This window comes from Onychostruthus taczanowskii, unplaced genomic scaffold (assembly GCF_017590055.1).
Source record: "Onychostruthus taczanowskii isolate IOZ18803 unplaced genomic scaffold, ASM1759005v1 scaffold37, whole genome shotgun sequence".
Lineage (NCBI taxonomy): Eukaryota > Metazoa > Chordata > Aves > Passeriformes > Passeridae > Onychostruthus > Onychostruthus taczanowskii.
In genome coordinates this window covers 5,314,707-5,330,423 of record NW_024501126.1, presented here as the reverse complement: position 1 = coordinate 5,330,423, position 15,717 = coordinate 5,314,707, and the positions used below count along the sequence as shown (strand labels likewise).

The following is a 15,717-nucleotide window of genomic DNA, read 5'->3' as shown; positions in this document are numbered from 1 at the left end:
TACAGCACTTATGTGACATGGGCAAAAAGGCATTGAAAATAGGTGTTAGATATTATTCAAGTGGCACAATTCTACAACTCTGACTTGGAATATTGCTTAGCCATCCCTTTAAATGCCGAAAAATGTATTTGTATTCCTCCTAAGTAACACTATAAATAAAAGCCCCAGGAGAATTTATGTGCCAGCATTTCTTGATACCATTTCATTAGCACCTCTTTTTCCTACTGGAAAAGGCTGGCCTTTTTTTGAAGGATTTTTTAAAAAAATCTGCTTATTCAAGAGTAGCACTCTGACTTCATCATTTTACTCTCAATTTACTGTCAATAACAAACAGAAGTCAAGTATAACATTACATGAGAATGAATTTTTGATGTTAAGTAATAGCAATACCTCTAAGACCTCACTCTAATGATTAAAAATATTTAAGAACATTGTTGCATTATATTTCAGATTAATTCCTGAGCAGTGGCAACATCCTGAACTTATTGGAAAGGTAACTGAAATGTATATTAATTATATTTTCTTAAAAACATGTCCTGGTTAATGATAAGATTCACAAGAGAAGAAAACCTACTTCCTCTGTTTTTTTTTTCTTTAACTACCTTGTCATACTGTTTTATTGCATACTGAAGTAATTGTCTTTCCCATGTGCGTTTTTTATAGAAGATCTTTCATTTTCTCTATGTGAGTTTATGCAAAGACAGAGAAGGAGAAGTGGGGATGCCATATGCAGATTGCATTCACTTTCTTACAAATCCTGAAAATCTTTATCCTTATTATAGATGGAGTTCTGTGTTGGATCTATTTGAGAACTGAAAGGGGGACATGCTGAAAGGCAGAATGGTTTGCTCAAATAGTGAATTAAATTCTTAAATTCAGCATAATATTACATACACTAATAGGTATTATAATAACACCTGGACCACACAGTGACAAAACTGGAAATTTACTAAAACATTTTTATATTTCAAACAAAATTGTTATGGTGAAATATTCTTTAAACTCAGAAATGGTCTTATACAATACTTAAACAAATACACAGTCCTGCAAATTAAAGCAATCATAAGATGAGTCACCTCCTGTAGGCACAATAGCAAAAAAAAATTTGAAAAGGCAATCTATCAAACAATAACGAAAACCTCTCAGATGATCCAGTTTCATATGAGAAACAGAATATTAGTGTTGATACAGACAACCACTGCATTGGCATTTTCTGCTTTTCAGATAAATCAGGACATTTTACAGAAAAACAACATGGACAAAATAATGTCCACAGAAGCCCGAGTATGAATCCTTTTCCCTTTGGTACTCTGCAAAGGCAGAGTGACTTGGCAAAATCAGAACATGTTATTTTAAAGAAACCATCAACTAATGGATTAGATTTCCTTGAATACCTACCAAAAGCTGTCCAGCGAAACAGATAAACAAAATGAAGGAAAGAAAGAGAAATGCAGCCCCAAATGAAATTCCAAGAATAGATGTTCTAGGAGAAAAGGAAAACAGGTATTAATTTCTTGGTTACACATTTGTAACATGACATTTCTTTGTCTATAATACTGATGATATGAAAAAGTACTATGTACAAGCTGCAACTTCCAAACATCAATACCATGGAAAACCAATTCAAACCCTCACCCAAATGACGGCATTTCCCCTGCCATTTTCTCAATTCAGGAATGCTTGAATTAAATTACTTCTGACTTGCAAAGTTATAAACATGAGAAGCTAATAATTTCCACACGTATAAAAACAGAGTATATTAAGAGAAATAATGCTTAGTTTTGTTTTAACTTTAAGAAGCCTGTATTAAAGAGGATGCTTGCTGCTTCTGTTTTTTGTCGTTGATTTTATAATAATAAAAGAGCCTAATAGACAACAAAATAAACTTGCTGGTGGTGTACATTCATCCCTGAAAGGCAGAAAACTGCACAGGTCAGTGATGCCTATTTTCAGCAGAAGTTGCAATATCTGTGATGCTGATCCCCCTTACTCAGTGCTACTGTTCATCCTTTTCTTCTGTGTTATATATAGGAAGGTCTAGCCAAAGCAGCACCCTTGGATACTCAGTAAACAGGGATTCAGTAACAATCGGTGCGTTCCTTCATTCATTCCCTCATTCATTCATTCTGCAAACGTGGAAATCTCTCTATAGGAATACCACAGTAGAGCGTAATTGCTCCATCAGGAACCATGTGAGAGCTTCTCAGCACATCTGCCTAGTGAAAGATCTGTGGAACCCAATTATGTTTAATGAATGCCAAGAGAAGAACAGAAGCTCTGGATCAACTGTGTTGTTTAAGCATGGGAGCTAGATGCAGTCATGAAGTCCCTCACCTGAGTACCTGCTTTCAGGTTTAACCCCAGATTTGACACTTTTGCAGAATTAAAAAATATTTCTAAACTCATTTGAGCCTCTGCAAACATCTTACTTTATCAGACATTATATGCAAGAAATATTAAGAAACATTTTCATCTGTTTTAACAACAGTGTTATACAACATATTTTCAAGAAATAACAAAAAAGCATTAACATCACCAACCAATCTGATGCCATTAAAAGCATTTTGGAGAGTAATTGATGAGCTTCCCTGCCAATCATTCAGAGAACTTGTTATATATTAAATATTAATCATCAGATTTTGGGCTGCATCAGCACAGCTGATGAAAAACAAACAACTGGCAATTCATAACATATATTAATCATGAAATAATATTTCTTTAAAAAGTCTTTTGATCATTATTGCTTATGAATACATGTTCTTCAAGATTTTTGTGACTGAGACAATAAGCTGTACATCAGAGCATTGAAACTAGTCTCTACTAATTGAAAATCTCATAAGCAACAGAAGACATGAAAGACAAACAACAACAACAAAAAAAACTAGGAAACTAAAAACAAAGCCGTTAGAAAAGAAACAGATTTATTTTTTACATATGTATAAACACTTCCAATCTTATATGTCCTTAATGAACATTCAAAGAACCTTTCCTACATTTCAAAATATAACTACTCTTTCTCTGAAATGAAGAATACAAGAAAGGGGCCGCCACATCTTAAGAAATGACTCAACACAAGAACAGCCTTATCAGTCAAGTTTGGAGTGCATCCTTTTAGCAGAAGAAATGAAGATGCTGGAGAAACTGGAGAGCAAGGGAAATAAAATTAACATGGCATAAAGAGAGCTTATGCAAAGAGTACTTAATCTCCTGGGCAACAGGCAAGAACAAAAGGTCTTTGTAGCAGCTTCACATAATCAATGATGTTATTGAGGAAGCACAAGAATTACACAGCAAGGTGAACAGGACAAAGAGAAAAAGATGGAAGGTAATAGAAAGTGGTATCTTAAAATCCAGATTTGAGTGGTGAAAACAGAGAAAAAAACTCGGTAGTATTTTTGCTCCCCATACACCCTTCTCTTCTGGGAAGAGCAAGAATTCTGTTGCACTTAAGAGAAGACAAAATAGTTTCATGCTGCTCCTAGAAGGAAAGAAGTGGACTGAAAACACTATGAAGAGAAGCCAAATGCTAAAAATTAAGTGCCACCATAAACAAGTCTCATTTGAGGCAATGACCATAGGAAAGCCATAATATGATTTCTTTCTTGTCGCTGAAACATTAGAAAACCAGTACAGGTCTTTACAGTACACTAACCTTGCTTTTGTTGTGTAGAGTTACCAAATGCATTGCATTGGCAGATTTGGGCAAAATATTTAGTCAGAGGAGCACCTGAAATTGCATAAGCCAGGTAAGTTTTTACCTGCCTCTTCTATGCTCCAGGGAATGACCTCATTCTGCTCTCTGCTACAGTCCTCCACCAGAAACCCAAAGAGGACAAACCTTGACCATAAACAACAGAGGGACAGTTTAAAAGTGAGGAAACAATAGGAGAACTTTTCAAGCTTCAGGTGGCTCCATGTCTAAATAATCAATGATCTTAGCTAAACATGCATTTTTCTGGTTTCATTAGGAAATATCTGCTTTGGACAATTCATTTTTATCAGTGGTACGAGATTGGAAAAAAATTATATTTATGTATATCTCATTGGTAACTATTTACTGAAAAACAGAAATTTACTGGTGAAGATAAAGATACTGAAAAATGCAGAAAAGAATGTGGTTTTTTCCTACAATTTTGTAACTTTTAGGAAAAGATGTGACTTTTGGCACATGTCCTTTAATGCAGAGAATTTCCTTAGCTTGTAGATAATTGTTATCCATGTTCTGAGTGATAGGACTGCAAATTCTCTTGAGGTGATAAAATCACAATGAAGCCACTGCAACTGACAATTACACAAGCCAATACAGAATTCAGACTTTTTTGGTATCTGATAGTAGCTATTTATTTCTTAAAGGCATTGATACTTTCACTAAGCCATCAAAAGATTCAATAGCTATGGAGACCATATGGCAGTTTCAATGTTAAAACAGTTTCAGTTCAGTTTTATAATTTCACTTGAATTGTTGGTGTTTGTTTGTTTGTTTGAATACAGAAGAAAAATAGCTAGTAATAATGGTTTCTTTTCACTTATACCATCTCATATCTTCTGTGCCTGCTTTCGGACAAACTTTCTGAGTACTACCTCTCCTATGAAGAAATTCAGTTGTGCCTGATCAAAAGTATAATGTGAAGGCCTCCTAACCATGCCTGTTAGTTTGGCAGGACTCAGGAAAAAAGGACAGTTTTTTGAACACAATGGCCTCAGAGAGTGAAGACTTGGGAAGAATCTTAAATATAGCCTAAACACAATCCCTTGAATACTACAAGAAGTATCTCCTGTTCAATAGAAATATAGTTTCTTCAATTCACCAGTCTGTATTCCAAAAAACCAATGCTACCAATTCCATGCTAGTACCAATTCTGTTTGCTTAAATAAAGAGTATAGGGTTGCTGTGAATTAATAGGCATACTTCTCTCACTTGGTAAACCAAGAATTCTAGAGAGCTACTAGAGCAGGCCTGTTCCAAGAAAATGTAGTGATAAAGATTTGCTTTCATTTAATGCCAATGAAGACCTACTCCTCATCATACATTTCACCCCAAGCTATTGTTTTCTTGATTAAATTTATAATTACCACTTTGCGTAAAGCTTGTTATTAAAACACCACATTACTTTACTGACCCCAAGAAAATTAAGACATTAATAAATTTTTCCAGCCTTGAAAAAATGTCTGGTGATCTTGAAGAAATTATTTAGTACTTGCAACTTGCTGGATGTTATCCATCTTCAAATATCTCCAAATCTACTTTTAAGTAGCAGGCTGTGTGCCTGCACAGAAATCAATGATATTACACTACTGCAAAACCAGATTAATGGAATAGTGAATCAATAAAACCCAGTGACAGATTTAGTTCATCTCCCTGTCTTCATTAGACCACCATTTAAAAGTCCTGGAGAACTTTTGCAAGAAAACAAAAAGGGTAGATAGAATTTTAGTAGGAAATAACATTTGCAGCATCAGAGTATGTTCAATTTATGTTGCATTTGTGATGATTACATATGCTGGTGGTTTTTAAGCTTTTGTTTTTGTTGTTGTTTTTAACTTGCAATGCTCCTAATTTTCTAGAAAAGATGCAGGTGCCTGTATAATACCTTGCCTTTCTGTCTTCCTTTTTAGCATCTATTAAAACAATCCACAGAACACCTGAGGCTGAATACTGTTAATGTTGGTAGTACCTGATTTTACACTTTTGCTTTTACAATTTATATGCAGCCCTATAAAAGGAACATAAGACACTTAACATTTTGGTAATGAAAATGACAAAGCATTAATAAGTGTCTTTTGCTCTGATGTTAGAAATACCAGAAATACCAGCAAGTTGGAGGATATTTGCCTTAGCTGAATACAGCTCCCTAGAGCTCACTGATATTCTGATCTATTTTAATGAGATAAAGAATTGGTTTAAGCAACATAGTAAGGATAGAGCAAAATTAATGTCTGACCACATGTAAGAGAGATGAAAAATCTAGACTAATATTCATTACTAAAATAAAAACCAAAAAAATCATACTGCTGGCTGGGAGCAGTAAGATCCACCTTTGGCTTTTGAGATGTGGCAAAACATGAGTTTCCTTGAATTTATTATATTACTTATCAAAATACAGTATGAGCTTGTAAAATAAAATTTACCATGTCTTAATTTCATATTTTTAATAATGCCCAAAGTCACACTCAAACATGTGCAGGATACTGCTGAATTCTTGGAAGAGTGTTCCTTGCTTTGTGCCTCCATTTGAGAAATTTGCTGGAAAACTGCTGCTGTAACATCTGAATAGAAGTCCATAAAACTTTATACATGTTATAAGTCTGCAGTACGGAAAGTCAATCTATAATTTCCAAACACTTCCTTCTGGCTTTTAATTAAAATGTGAGTAAATACTACTAGAATAAGACCAATCACACAACTGTGGTTATAAATAATAATCTTGAAAGTACTTTACAGGAGAAAGGATTATGAGTTAAGAATTACTATATGACAGGGAACAAGTGTTTGCTTTAGAAACAATTGCTATAAAACAAAACCCAACTTTTCACTGTGTAAACAATCAACCACGAAATTTAATTTTAAGAAGTCTAATAAAACATCCTATATTGGAATTGTCTTCCAGTTTTCAGCCTTTCTACAACAAACACAAATATAAATAATCTCATAATGTATAAATTCTGATAAAAATATTTATTCCAGAAATGGATTTTAATATTCCAAAATTAATTTTATAATGTACACTTTATGGTTATTAATGCTCTGTTTCCATACTCAGTATAGCAGCATTATCATAGTCATAATTTAAATACAGTGATTTATCACAGTGCCAACTCTATAATCCATTTTGTCTCACTCTAATGTCCAACTGTCACACTTATTTTTAAATACAAAAAGAGAAACTAAAATGAATAAAGAATTTTTACTAATGTTTGACATAACACTATTGAGAGTGTTTAAAATTAGAAAGAAGCCTAACTTTGAAAATTGGCTGAAATCCCTGGTCTTTTCTGTTCAATTTAATTTCCATGAATTGACATATGTAAAGTAACAATTACAAATTTTTTTACTTATATATATTTTTTTTTTCACTAATGAGCAAATATACATAGGAATAAGTACACATTAAATATCACTTACTTTGGCAACACCAGAATCTGTACAACAAAAATGCAGAAGAATATGAGACAGGCACAAGTCACATAATACTTGAATGCAGGCAGAGTTGTTGCTCGATACTAGAAGAAAATAAAAGCAAATGCTAAAAACACAATTTCCAAAGCAGGTAAAATAAAACCTAAATGAATTTTCAGCTTAAAGATGCACATATGTAAAGGCAGATCTTAGCAACAGTAAATTTTCTGTTCCTCAGTGACTTCACATCCACTCACACAGGGCTAGAGATTATCAGAAATAGTATTAATACTTCTGCTTATTGAAGAACAGTCATGTCAAATGGTTTTGCCTTGTTCCTCCACTGAACTCAATATCCCAAACTCAATAAAAAAAGTTTAATTAACAAAAAAATTCCCCTCCCCCCACCCCCTCCCCAAAAAGGAACCCCATCAAAAAGAAAAAGTTAAAGCATAAGTTAAAATATTTTTAGGAATGGCCAAGCATTCTTCAAAGATTCCAAAATTCTTTGTGATTAATTCCTCAAACCAATTTTCAATTATTGACAAATACTGAATGGGCTGAAACAGTTACAAAATATGCAATACTAATTTAGACAGGAAACTTCTGAGCACAAAAAGTAGCAAAGTGTAAGCTGTGCTACAGAGCATAGCTAGGAAGCACACTGATATTTACTGAACCTATATTATTACTTCAATTAAAATATTTTATTTCTTTGTTAAAAGGCCTCATATGTCCACTACTAATGTTATGTTACTACGAAACACTTGATATTCTTAGGAGAGAGTCAATTTGATCTGCTTTGTCATGAGAAAAATCTATTTATCTCTAATTAGTCTGTCTAGAGACATGAGAATTAAGCAATGAAATAGTTATCAGAGTTGCTCTGCTATTTGAGATAGATATATCTAGGTTGAAACCAATTAAGTACTCAAAGGGAAATGATCTAAGTAGCTATTAAAGTTACTTACTCTATCCTAGTTTGGTTTTTTTTTTCAAAGGATAAAAGTTCAAGATTTAATTACTAAGAAAAAACCCCCAAAGATTATTTTCACAAAGTGCTGGAGATGCAAACTCCAGAAAATGGAAAGTGCATGAGCTGTGCCTCCCAACTGCAAGCACACAGCTGTGTCTCTGTGCTTAATGCCAAGTTCTGCCTATGAAACCAGTGCACCAAACTTTACATGAATATGTAGAAACTCACTTCCGCAACACAACATCTTTTTTTTACTTTTGAATTGTATGACAAAATAAAAGCAATTCTTATCACTTATCTAACTGGATTACAAGGCACAAATATGTCTTTGCTTGATGGGGACCTTGGCAGCAAGTTCTGCTCTTCCACTTGTCGATTATGTTTGTAGTGGTCCTGTTCAACAATTTTGAACCTTGAGCTGTTATTAAAATTTTACAGAATTCCAATCTAATTTTAAATTTGTTTCAGTGCTTAGCACTTCTGCAGGCATTTCCTAAAGAAGGCAGGCAATTCACTACTTAGGTTAAACAATTGTTTTGCTTTATTATCTTTCTGTGCTTTCAGGTCCCATAGGGCCAGTAAAGCTTCTGTTTAAATCAAAAGCAGATTTCTTACTAAGTTCTTTAAAGCAAAGACTGGACTTCTGAGTCATTAAAGGGTGACGAAAAAAGATATTAAAAAGCTGGATCCAAAAATAACAATTAGCTCTTTGCTGTTCCTCAGCATTCTGCATCAAGATATTGGACTTCTACTGGGAGCATTGACTCAGCCAAATAACTTGATGTCACCCTCTTCTTCTAAATTCTTCTCAGCCTTCTGATGTTTTACATTTTTGCAATGGAGTTTCTCATGCTCTTTTATGTAAATAATGATTGTTTTTGCATTCCTTTGTGGAGGAGGAGAAATTAGATGGACTGTTGGTTTGACCAGTGTCCTTGGAGAGGTCGCAATTTCATCCTCCAATCCAGAGTCTATTTTGGAATTCTATACATATGGAAGTTGAGAAATAAACTTCCTTCTTTTTTTACCTTGGAGGTTCCAGCATGTGTGTCGTTATTTCATGTCCTATTGTGACAATTTAGGTCCCAAATTTTCTCCCAAGTCATTGTCCAAAGTACATATAATGACATATTTCTCCCAAGTTCTCTTTCAGAATTCAATGGTCAGTAACAACCACATTAAAATCTCATGTGCTGCCAGGCACAGCTTTGATCCAGTCAGTGAACCCCCAAACACTAAGGATGAGACCACACCAGGCCTTGCTTCTTCTCTCTTAGGAAGTCTTCAAAATAGGCTCAAAGAGCCTTGAAACCTTTTCTGCCCTAATGCATTGCCAAGCAACACATGCCTTTGTCAGATGGCCATAACAACTATTCTGCAGAGCTATGAAAGAATCTGAAAAACCTTTTGGATGCCTTCAACTGAAAGATATCTACAAAAATAGCTAAGTATGTATTCAACCACCACACGGGACACAGAGGATACTTTCTGGACAGTGTGAGCACAGCATGGCAATACTTCCTTTAGCCCTTCCTCACCAAATTCATCAATTTACACAGCCAGTTGTGGTCCGACCTACCTCTTACTTCCCCAAAGGAAAGCATAGCTGCTCAGCCACCCGCTGCCATCAGCTGCTCATGAGAAAGCAGAAAGAGGCAATTCCCCAGTCCTCCTGCTGAAGCTGTCAGTGAGTAGAAATACACTCAAGGTCCCCAGGGCCATAAAACAATGAAAAGGCCTGACTTATTGAACTTATTGAAAATAACTTACTTCTTTTTCCAGAGTCTTATTATAGAAAAGAAGTGATATCCTTTGAATGTCTTCAGATTTAAGCCACTGCCTAGAAAAGAGAAGGAACATTATCACTGACATAGGAAGAAAGTAGTCCTGTCCTTTTCTATTATTGAAATGCAGCAAAATAAGAAAATAAGTTGGAATTAAGCAAGTTCACGTGTATTGCAGTGTATATGGTGAATTTCACTGACAGTAAAAGTGGAGACTGAAAATCCCATCTCCTTTTTGGCTTCTACTGCTAAGGTACACATGAAAAAAAGAGCACAGATGAACAATTGTTTTTCTGTTGATCATGCCTAAGGAGACTGGATAGAGAGATTTATATGATGGAACTCAGTGATATTCCACTCATCTCAAAAATACTGTAGTATATCCAGTGGACAGAAGAGGACCTGAGACAAAAACAGGCCTTGACAAGATACCTTTAGGAAGGGCACTTTTACAATATGCAGGAGTGGTGGGTAGGTAAGTTGTACTTCACAAACTCCTATTGCAAATGAAAATACAACAAACATTATTGAAAGAGGTGGAGGGATTTTGCCTTTGAACTGTTACGGTCTCTTGACCACAGCCCTGTAGAGGTAGATTTCGATCTTTTTGCTGATTATAAAACCTTCTTCCCTGCTTTAACATGAGAAATAGCACAAATACTCTCATTGAAATGACAAACCTTTTTTTAAACTAAGTGAATCTTGACAAAAGCTTGACATAACTTTAACAAAATGAGATGTTCTACTATGAAAGTCTAGATTTATTTTAATAGACACTTGAAAAGATATAAAATATTTAAATGTCAAGAGGGTTTGGCTGCTTGTACCTCAGGGGCACAATGCAAATTTGAAAACAAAAAATTAAACAGATAAGTTCTGTGGACATGCAGTACTTCAGCTTGAACAACAGTAGCAGGGACTGAGATTTTTTTCCAGCATTTCCAGCAAGAACTTTAAATTAGGCTCTAAACTAGTAGTGTAGCTAATGCCTTCAAAATAAAAGGCAATGTCTCAACTGACAGTCTATAATGCAAATAAGCAGCAGCAGTGAACCACAGTGGAACATATCCTAAATTAAAGTCCTGGAGAACAGGAGTGGACAGAGTGCAGTGTAAGCTATTAGCTTTAATTTGTAAAATGGAAAATATTTGTTTCCTTGCCTGGGAGATTGTCCCTGTTTCTGTGCAACCAGTTGCATTAAAAAAAGGGTCTGTAAACATATTCAGTTCTCAGAATGCTTAATTCAAAAATATATTTCCCTTTTTGCTCTGCAATGATTCCCATCTATGCGTGATCACAGTTAGGATTCTGAGAAGAAAGAGAACTGAAAGGCTGGTGTACATATACCATGATTTTGTTTGGGTTCAGCTGTAATCTACTGGAGAAAACATTCAGTTTGCGGAACAACTTTGATAAACTGTGAAAATGAAAGGTTTTTTTCCATTTAGTTACAAAATTAAACAAGAAGTAACCCTCTTCCCCAGATAGTTAACAAATTTCCTCTTTTTTCTTATGGTATCTGACAGGTGGATTGATTTAATTACCATCAGCACACTGCTAAAAAGTTCTCTCTGCAGATCTACTCCCAAGGGCCCAATTTGGTTACACACTTGATCGCAGGTGAAGTCAGAAGTGCCATTTAGAGCACGTGCTGCCTCATATTCCACATTACAGGCTCACGTTTTCAGAAGCTTTTAGTTTTTCTTAAAAGTTCACAAAAAAAAAAAAAAAACCAAACTGTACTGGTTTTACGTAGCAGATGCTGAGAGGTCTGAGATGAGGGAAACAGTACAACACAGATGGAAGTGGAGACTGAGTTCAGAAGAGGGAGCACAAAGTCACACACCTTTGGCACAGACATAAGTGCTAAAAAATTCTGCCTTCAACCTGACTCCCTGATGAGTCTGGAAATTGCCAAAGTATTTGCAAGTACCTGAGAACATGCCTCTTGGGAAACTGGATACCAATGTTTGGCTTAAATTCTTTTGCAATTCCAGGAACAACACAGACAGATCTCTGAATTCTGCCTGTATCCACAGAGGTGTGGGGTTTCATAGGGCTTGTACTGCTTGACAATATACAGCAAGGAATTATGCACAAAACGTAGCAGCACTGCGACTTAAAAGAGCAAACAGAGCGCGTCCCTTTAACATAGCAACCTGCTCCGACCAACTGGCTTTACTTTAGCGTCTTCTGTAGGTACACATTTAGCCCTCTGTAGGTACATATTTAGCTAGCAGATGGTCATCCCACCATCTCATGTCCAACAAGAGTTCCCTAAGCACCAAGGCTTGGGATGGCTTAGCTAGGGCTGCCCATCCCCAGCAGGTCCAGAACAGGCTCTTGGAGTGCTTTGTTCAAGATACAGGGAAAAGAAACCCATGGAGAAATTGTGATGTTACATCCTAATGGCTAAGGCACAGAAGCTCTTTTTTCTTCACTCACTCTTGCAATAATGTTTTTTAAATTTTCCTCATTCAGTCATAGACCTATTTGCCATACAATCCAAATGTTACACTTAAAAATTAGAAATGCCAGTTTTCTCATAGACTTTCTTAAAACTTTTCTGCTTGATTCACAAAACCTTTTGTTTAGTTTCACTTGTTCACTCTAGCTAATAATGTTATTTTCATTTTACAGATGAAAAATTGAGGTACAAAAATATGCACAATAATAAAGAAAACAAAAATGTGTCCTAAATGTAGGAAATTTTTATTTACATTGTTTTGTGTGCTTAGCCTTCACAGAGTTAAAATATTATTGAATTACCTTGATGTTTGAGGAATCAGCACTTTTCATAACTTATCCCTGGGCATTAATCAATTTAATAATAGCTTTTAAGAGATTCATTCAGCAAATCAATACAGAGATAGGAAGAGAGTCTAGTTTTGGAAGGTGACATTCAGACTTTCTGATATATAAGATAATTTCTTATCTTTCTGCAGTTTCCCATGTAATTCACAAAATGCAATGAAACTTTTTCAGAAACTTTTTTTATCTCCAAGTTTCTCTGAATTTTATGTGCTAATTATATAAGACAGGGATTATCTAAGATAAAAAAACATACAGTAGGGTCACACCAATATTTTAATGCATTTATACATATGCTTTACTTTTGACATCAAAACATAATTTTTGAAAAAATTTCAGCAGAGCAAGTATACCTAAAGACAAGAAAAATCTGACAAAAATTATATAGCTGTTTTAGGCAATGACCTACCCTATTTCACTGTGTTCTCTCTATGACATATAAATGTCAACACTCTTCTAAAAAAAATTTCCTAAATCCAAGTACAAATTAATAAGACTAAAATATGAAAAAAACACCAAATCGTGACATATGAACATTTAATAATTAGGAGTGATACTCAGCTGATTAGGATTCTGAATAACAGAATGGGGGGGGGGGGGGGGGGGAACATGTAATTCATCACAATTATTGTCCACACTTCTAAATGGCAATTCCCTTATTTCATCAGAGAAATATAAGAAGCTTGAACACTTATTTTGGACTGGAATGGATTTCTCTCCAGCCTTATCTATTCACCAGGAAATAGGAAACATCATACTGCCCGCAGCTCTTCCTAGGACATGGAAAAAAAATACATGGCAGGATGTTTCACTCAGCAATTCCAACATGCCATCAAGAGCCTTCTCTAAGAAACCAACCAACTAACTGAGAGACATTAAACTATGGTTTTAGGGAAAGTTTCTAATCCTGAGGAATTGTTTCTGTGACAATTAGGAAGCATCAATTTTCACATCAGAATGATGTGAGAATCATTCCGACTGAGCCAGTCACTTCTTGTGTCTTACTTCTCTGCCCCCAGGTAAGATAAATCTGTAGAGTCACAGCCATGAGTCTACAGACAAACAGTTACAGAGCAAACTCCCTCTGCCAGGAAGATCAAGACAAGTCAATACCTCTGTCACACCATGATTCACAGGCACTGTCTTATCTCATATAGTAGAAAATATTACTTTACAGCCTATCTTTAAAATGTGCGGGGCTTCCTACGCCAGTATTAGTAACACTTTTACTGTTTTCAGACTTGGTGTGCATGTGGGAGCAAAAAATATTAAACACTGCCCTCTGTTGCAGCTTTATGTCAAAGTTTGAATTGACAAAGACAACAAAGGATAGAGGATAAAGCCATACTTTTGGGCATTGATTCCATCAATGGCTTGGATCATCCTCTCATTCAGTTCTTCCTCAAATCTTCTTTTCTGTGATTTTGTTCTGAAATGAAAAATGTGGGAAGTTATGTCAAAAACAACAGTTATGATAAACTTGTGAGTTTATCATAAATTTTTAACATTTATACTGCAATAGCAACTATAGGCATCAGGCACAATGACCCTCATAATAATCTCTTAAAAAAACATCATAAGCCACGGTCTCATGTACAAACACACACACACTCACAAATCTAGAGCTTAGCTGCTAGGGAACATGTAAATACAAATACAAGAAAATATTTCATAAAAAAACCAAGAGAGCTCAAGAAATTCTGGTCAAAACAAAGTCTTCCACAGCATTACGAATTCATGAAAAAGAATGGGAATATGCTCAAATTCATAAAGTATTCCTCTTTCTTGCCTTTTTTTTCCTAAAAAACCTTATCAGAATTGTATGACGAGCACAATGTGTTAGTGCACTGAAGCATAATAGGTATCCCCTACGAAAATCCTGCTAACTCTTCTTTTCTTGGAAGTACTTTACTCATTTTAATAAGAAAACTGAGCGCTGACTGAAACTACTTTCAAGAATACATAATATTACTCTATTTATGAGCCTTGTAACTCATCTGCAATAAAAAAACTTCTTTACTTTTGATTGGACTCAGCATGAACCCATCATCACAATGGGTTTACCTTTGCTAACATAAATTGCTGCAATCATCAATCCTTTCAGTAGTTGTGCTTTCCTTGAAAATGACATATTTCAAATACTGACAGGTGATGTCTGTATTTGAAGACTTAAATCCACTGCTAACTTAAAACCAGTGTTTTCTAAGTCATTAGTCAGATCTGAAATTTTACTATTTCCTCACCAAAATATTCTTAACCTATAAATTGATCCCAGTCGAACATGAATTTTCCTCAACATCAAGTTTTTGGGTTATTTCTCTAAAATGGATAACCTGTTGTAAGTTTCAAATTAATACAAAAATTGTATTAGTGGACTGTTGTGAACACCCCATGTGTGGAGACGTGAGACTTGACTCCATGTTCTCAGAAGGCTGGTTTATTATATTATGATATATATTATATTAAAATACTACATTAAAACTATACTAAAAGAATAGAAATAAAAGATTGACCAGAAGGCTAGAAGGAACAAGAATAGAATGCATAACAAAATCTTGTGACTCTCAGAGTCCGATGCAGCTGCATCTGTGATTGGCTCTTAATTAGAAACAACCAACATGTCCCAATCACAGATGCCCCTGTTCCATTACACAGCAGCAGATAGTTATTGTTTACACTCCTTTCCTGAGGCTCTCAGCTCCTCAGGAGGGAAAAAATCATAGCAAAGGATTTTTCATAAAATATCATGGCTACAGTGGACCTACAGAAACTTTTAAAAAACACAAGTGATTTCATGCTTATTCAATGCTAGTGAATTTAGATAAGAAAGTGCTTAAAACTCATTTTTCACAGAAATCAATCACAGAACCCAGGAGAAATACATAGACAGATGAGGAGACACTGTCCAATGACAGTCAATCCTCTTGGCAGGTCCTTATCAACCTAAGACTAAGATGTAATGCATAAGAGCTAAGGCTTTCACAAACAGAAGCCTACAGTCAGGCTTCAAACCCTACATTTGCATATTC

The 15,717-nt window shown here is 35.1% G+C and overlaps 1 protein-coding gene across 1 annotated transcript in view; it reads right to left on the bottom strand.

Moving 5' to 3' along the window:
- The window catches only part of ADCY2 (adenylate cyclase 2), a 206,987-nt gene that overhangs the window by 46,298 nt on the left and 144,972 nt on the right, over positions 1-15,717 (bottom strand). Inside the window, exons 12-15 of the mRNA XM_041411780.1 lie at positions 14,037-14,117; positions 9,864-9,933; positions 7,124-7,221; positions 1,399-1,483 (exon numbers count right to left, since the gene is read on the bottom strand). Of these exons, the coding sequence (XP_041267714.1) occupies positions 1,399-1,483; positions 7,124-7,221; positions 9,864-9,933; positions 14,037-14,117 (334 nt within the window). The remainder of the gene's footprint in view (positions 1-1,398; positions 1,484-7,123; positions 7,222-9,863; positions 9,934-14,036; positions 14,118-15,717) is intronic.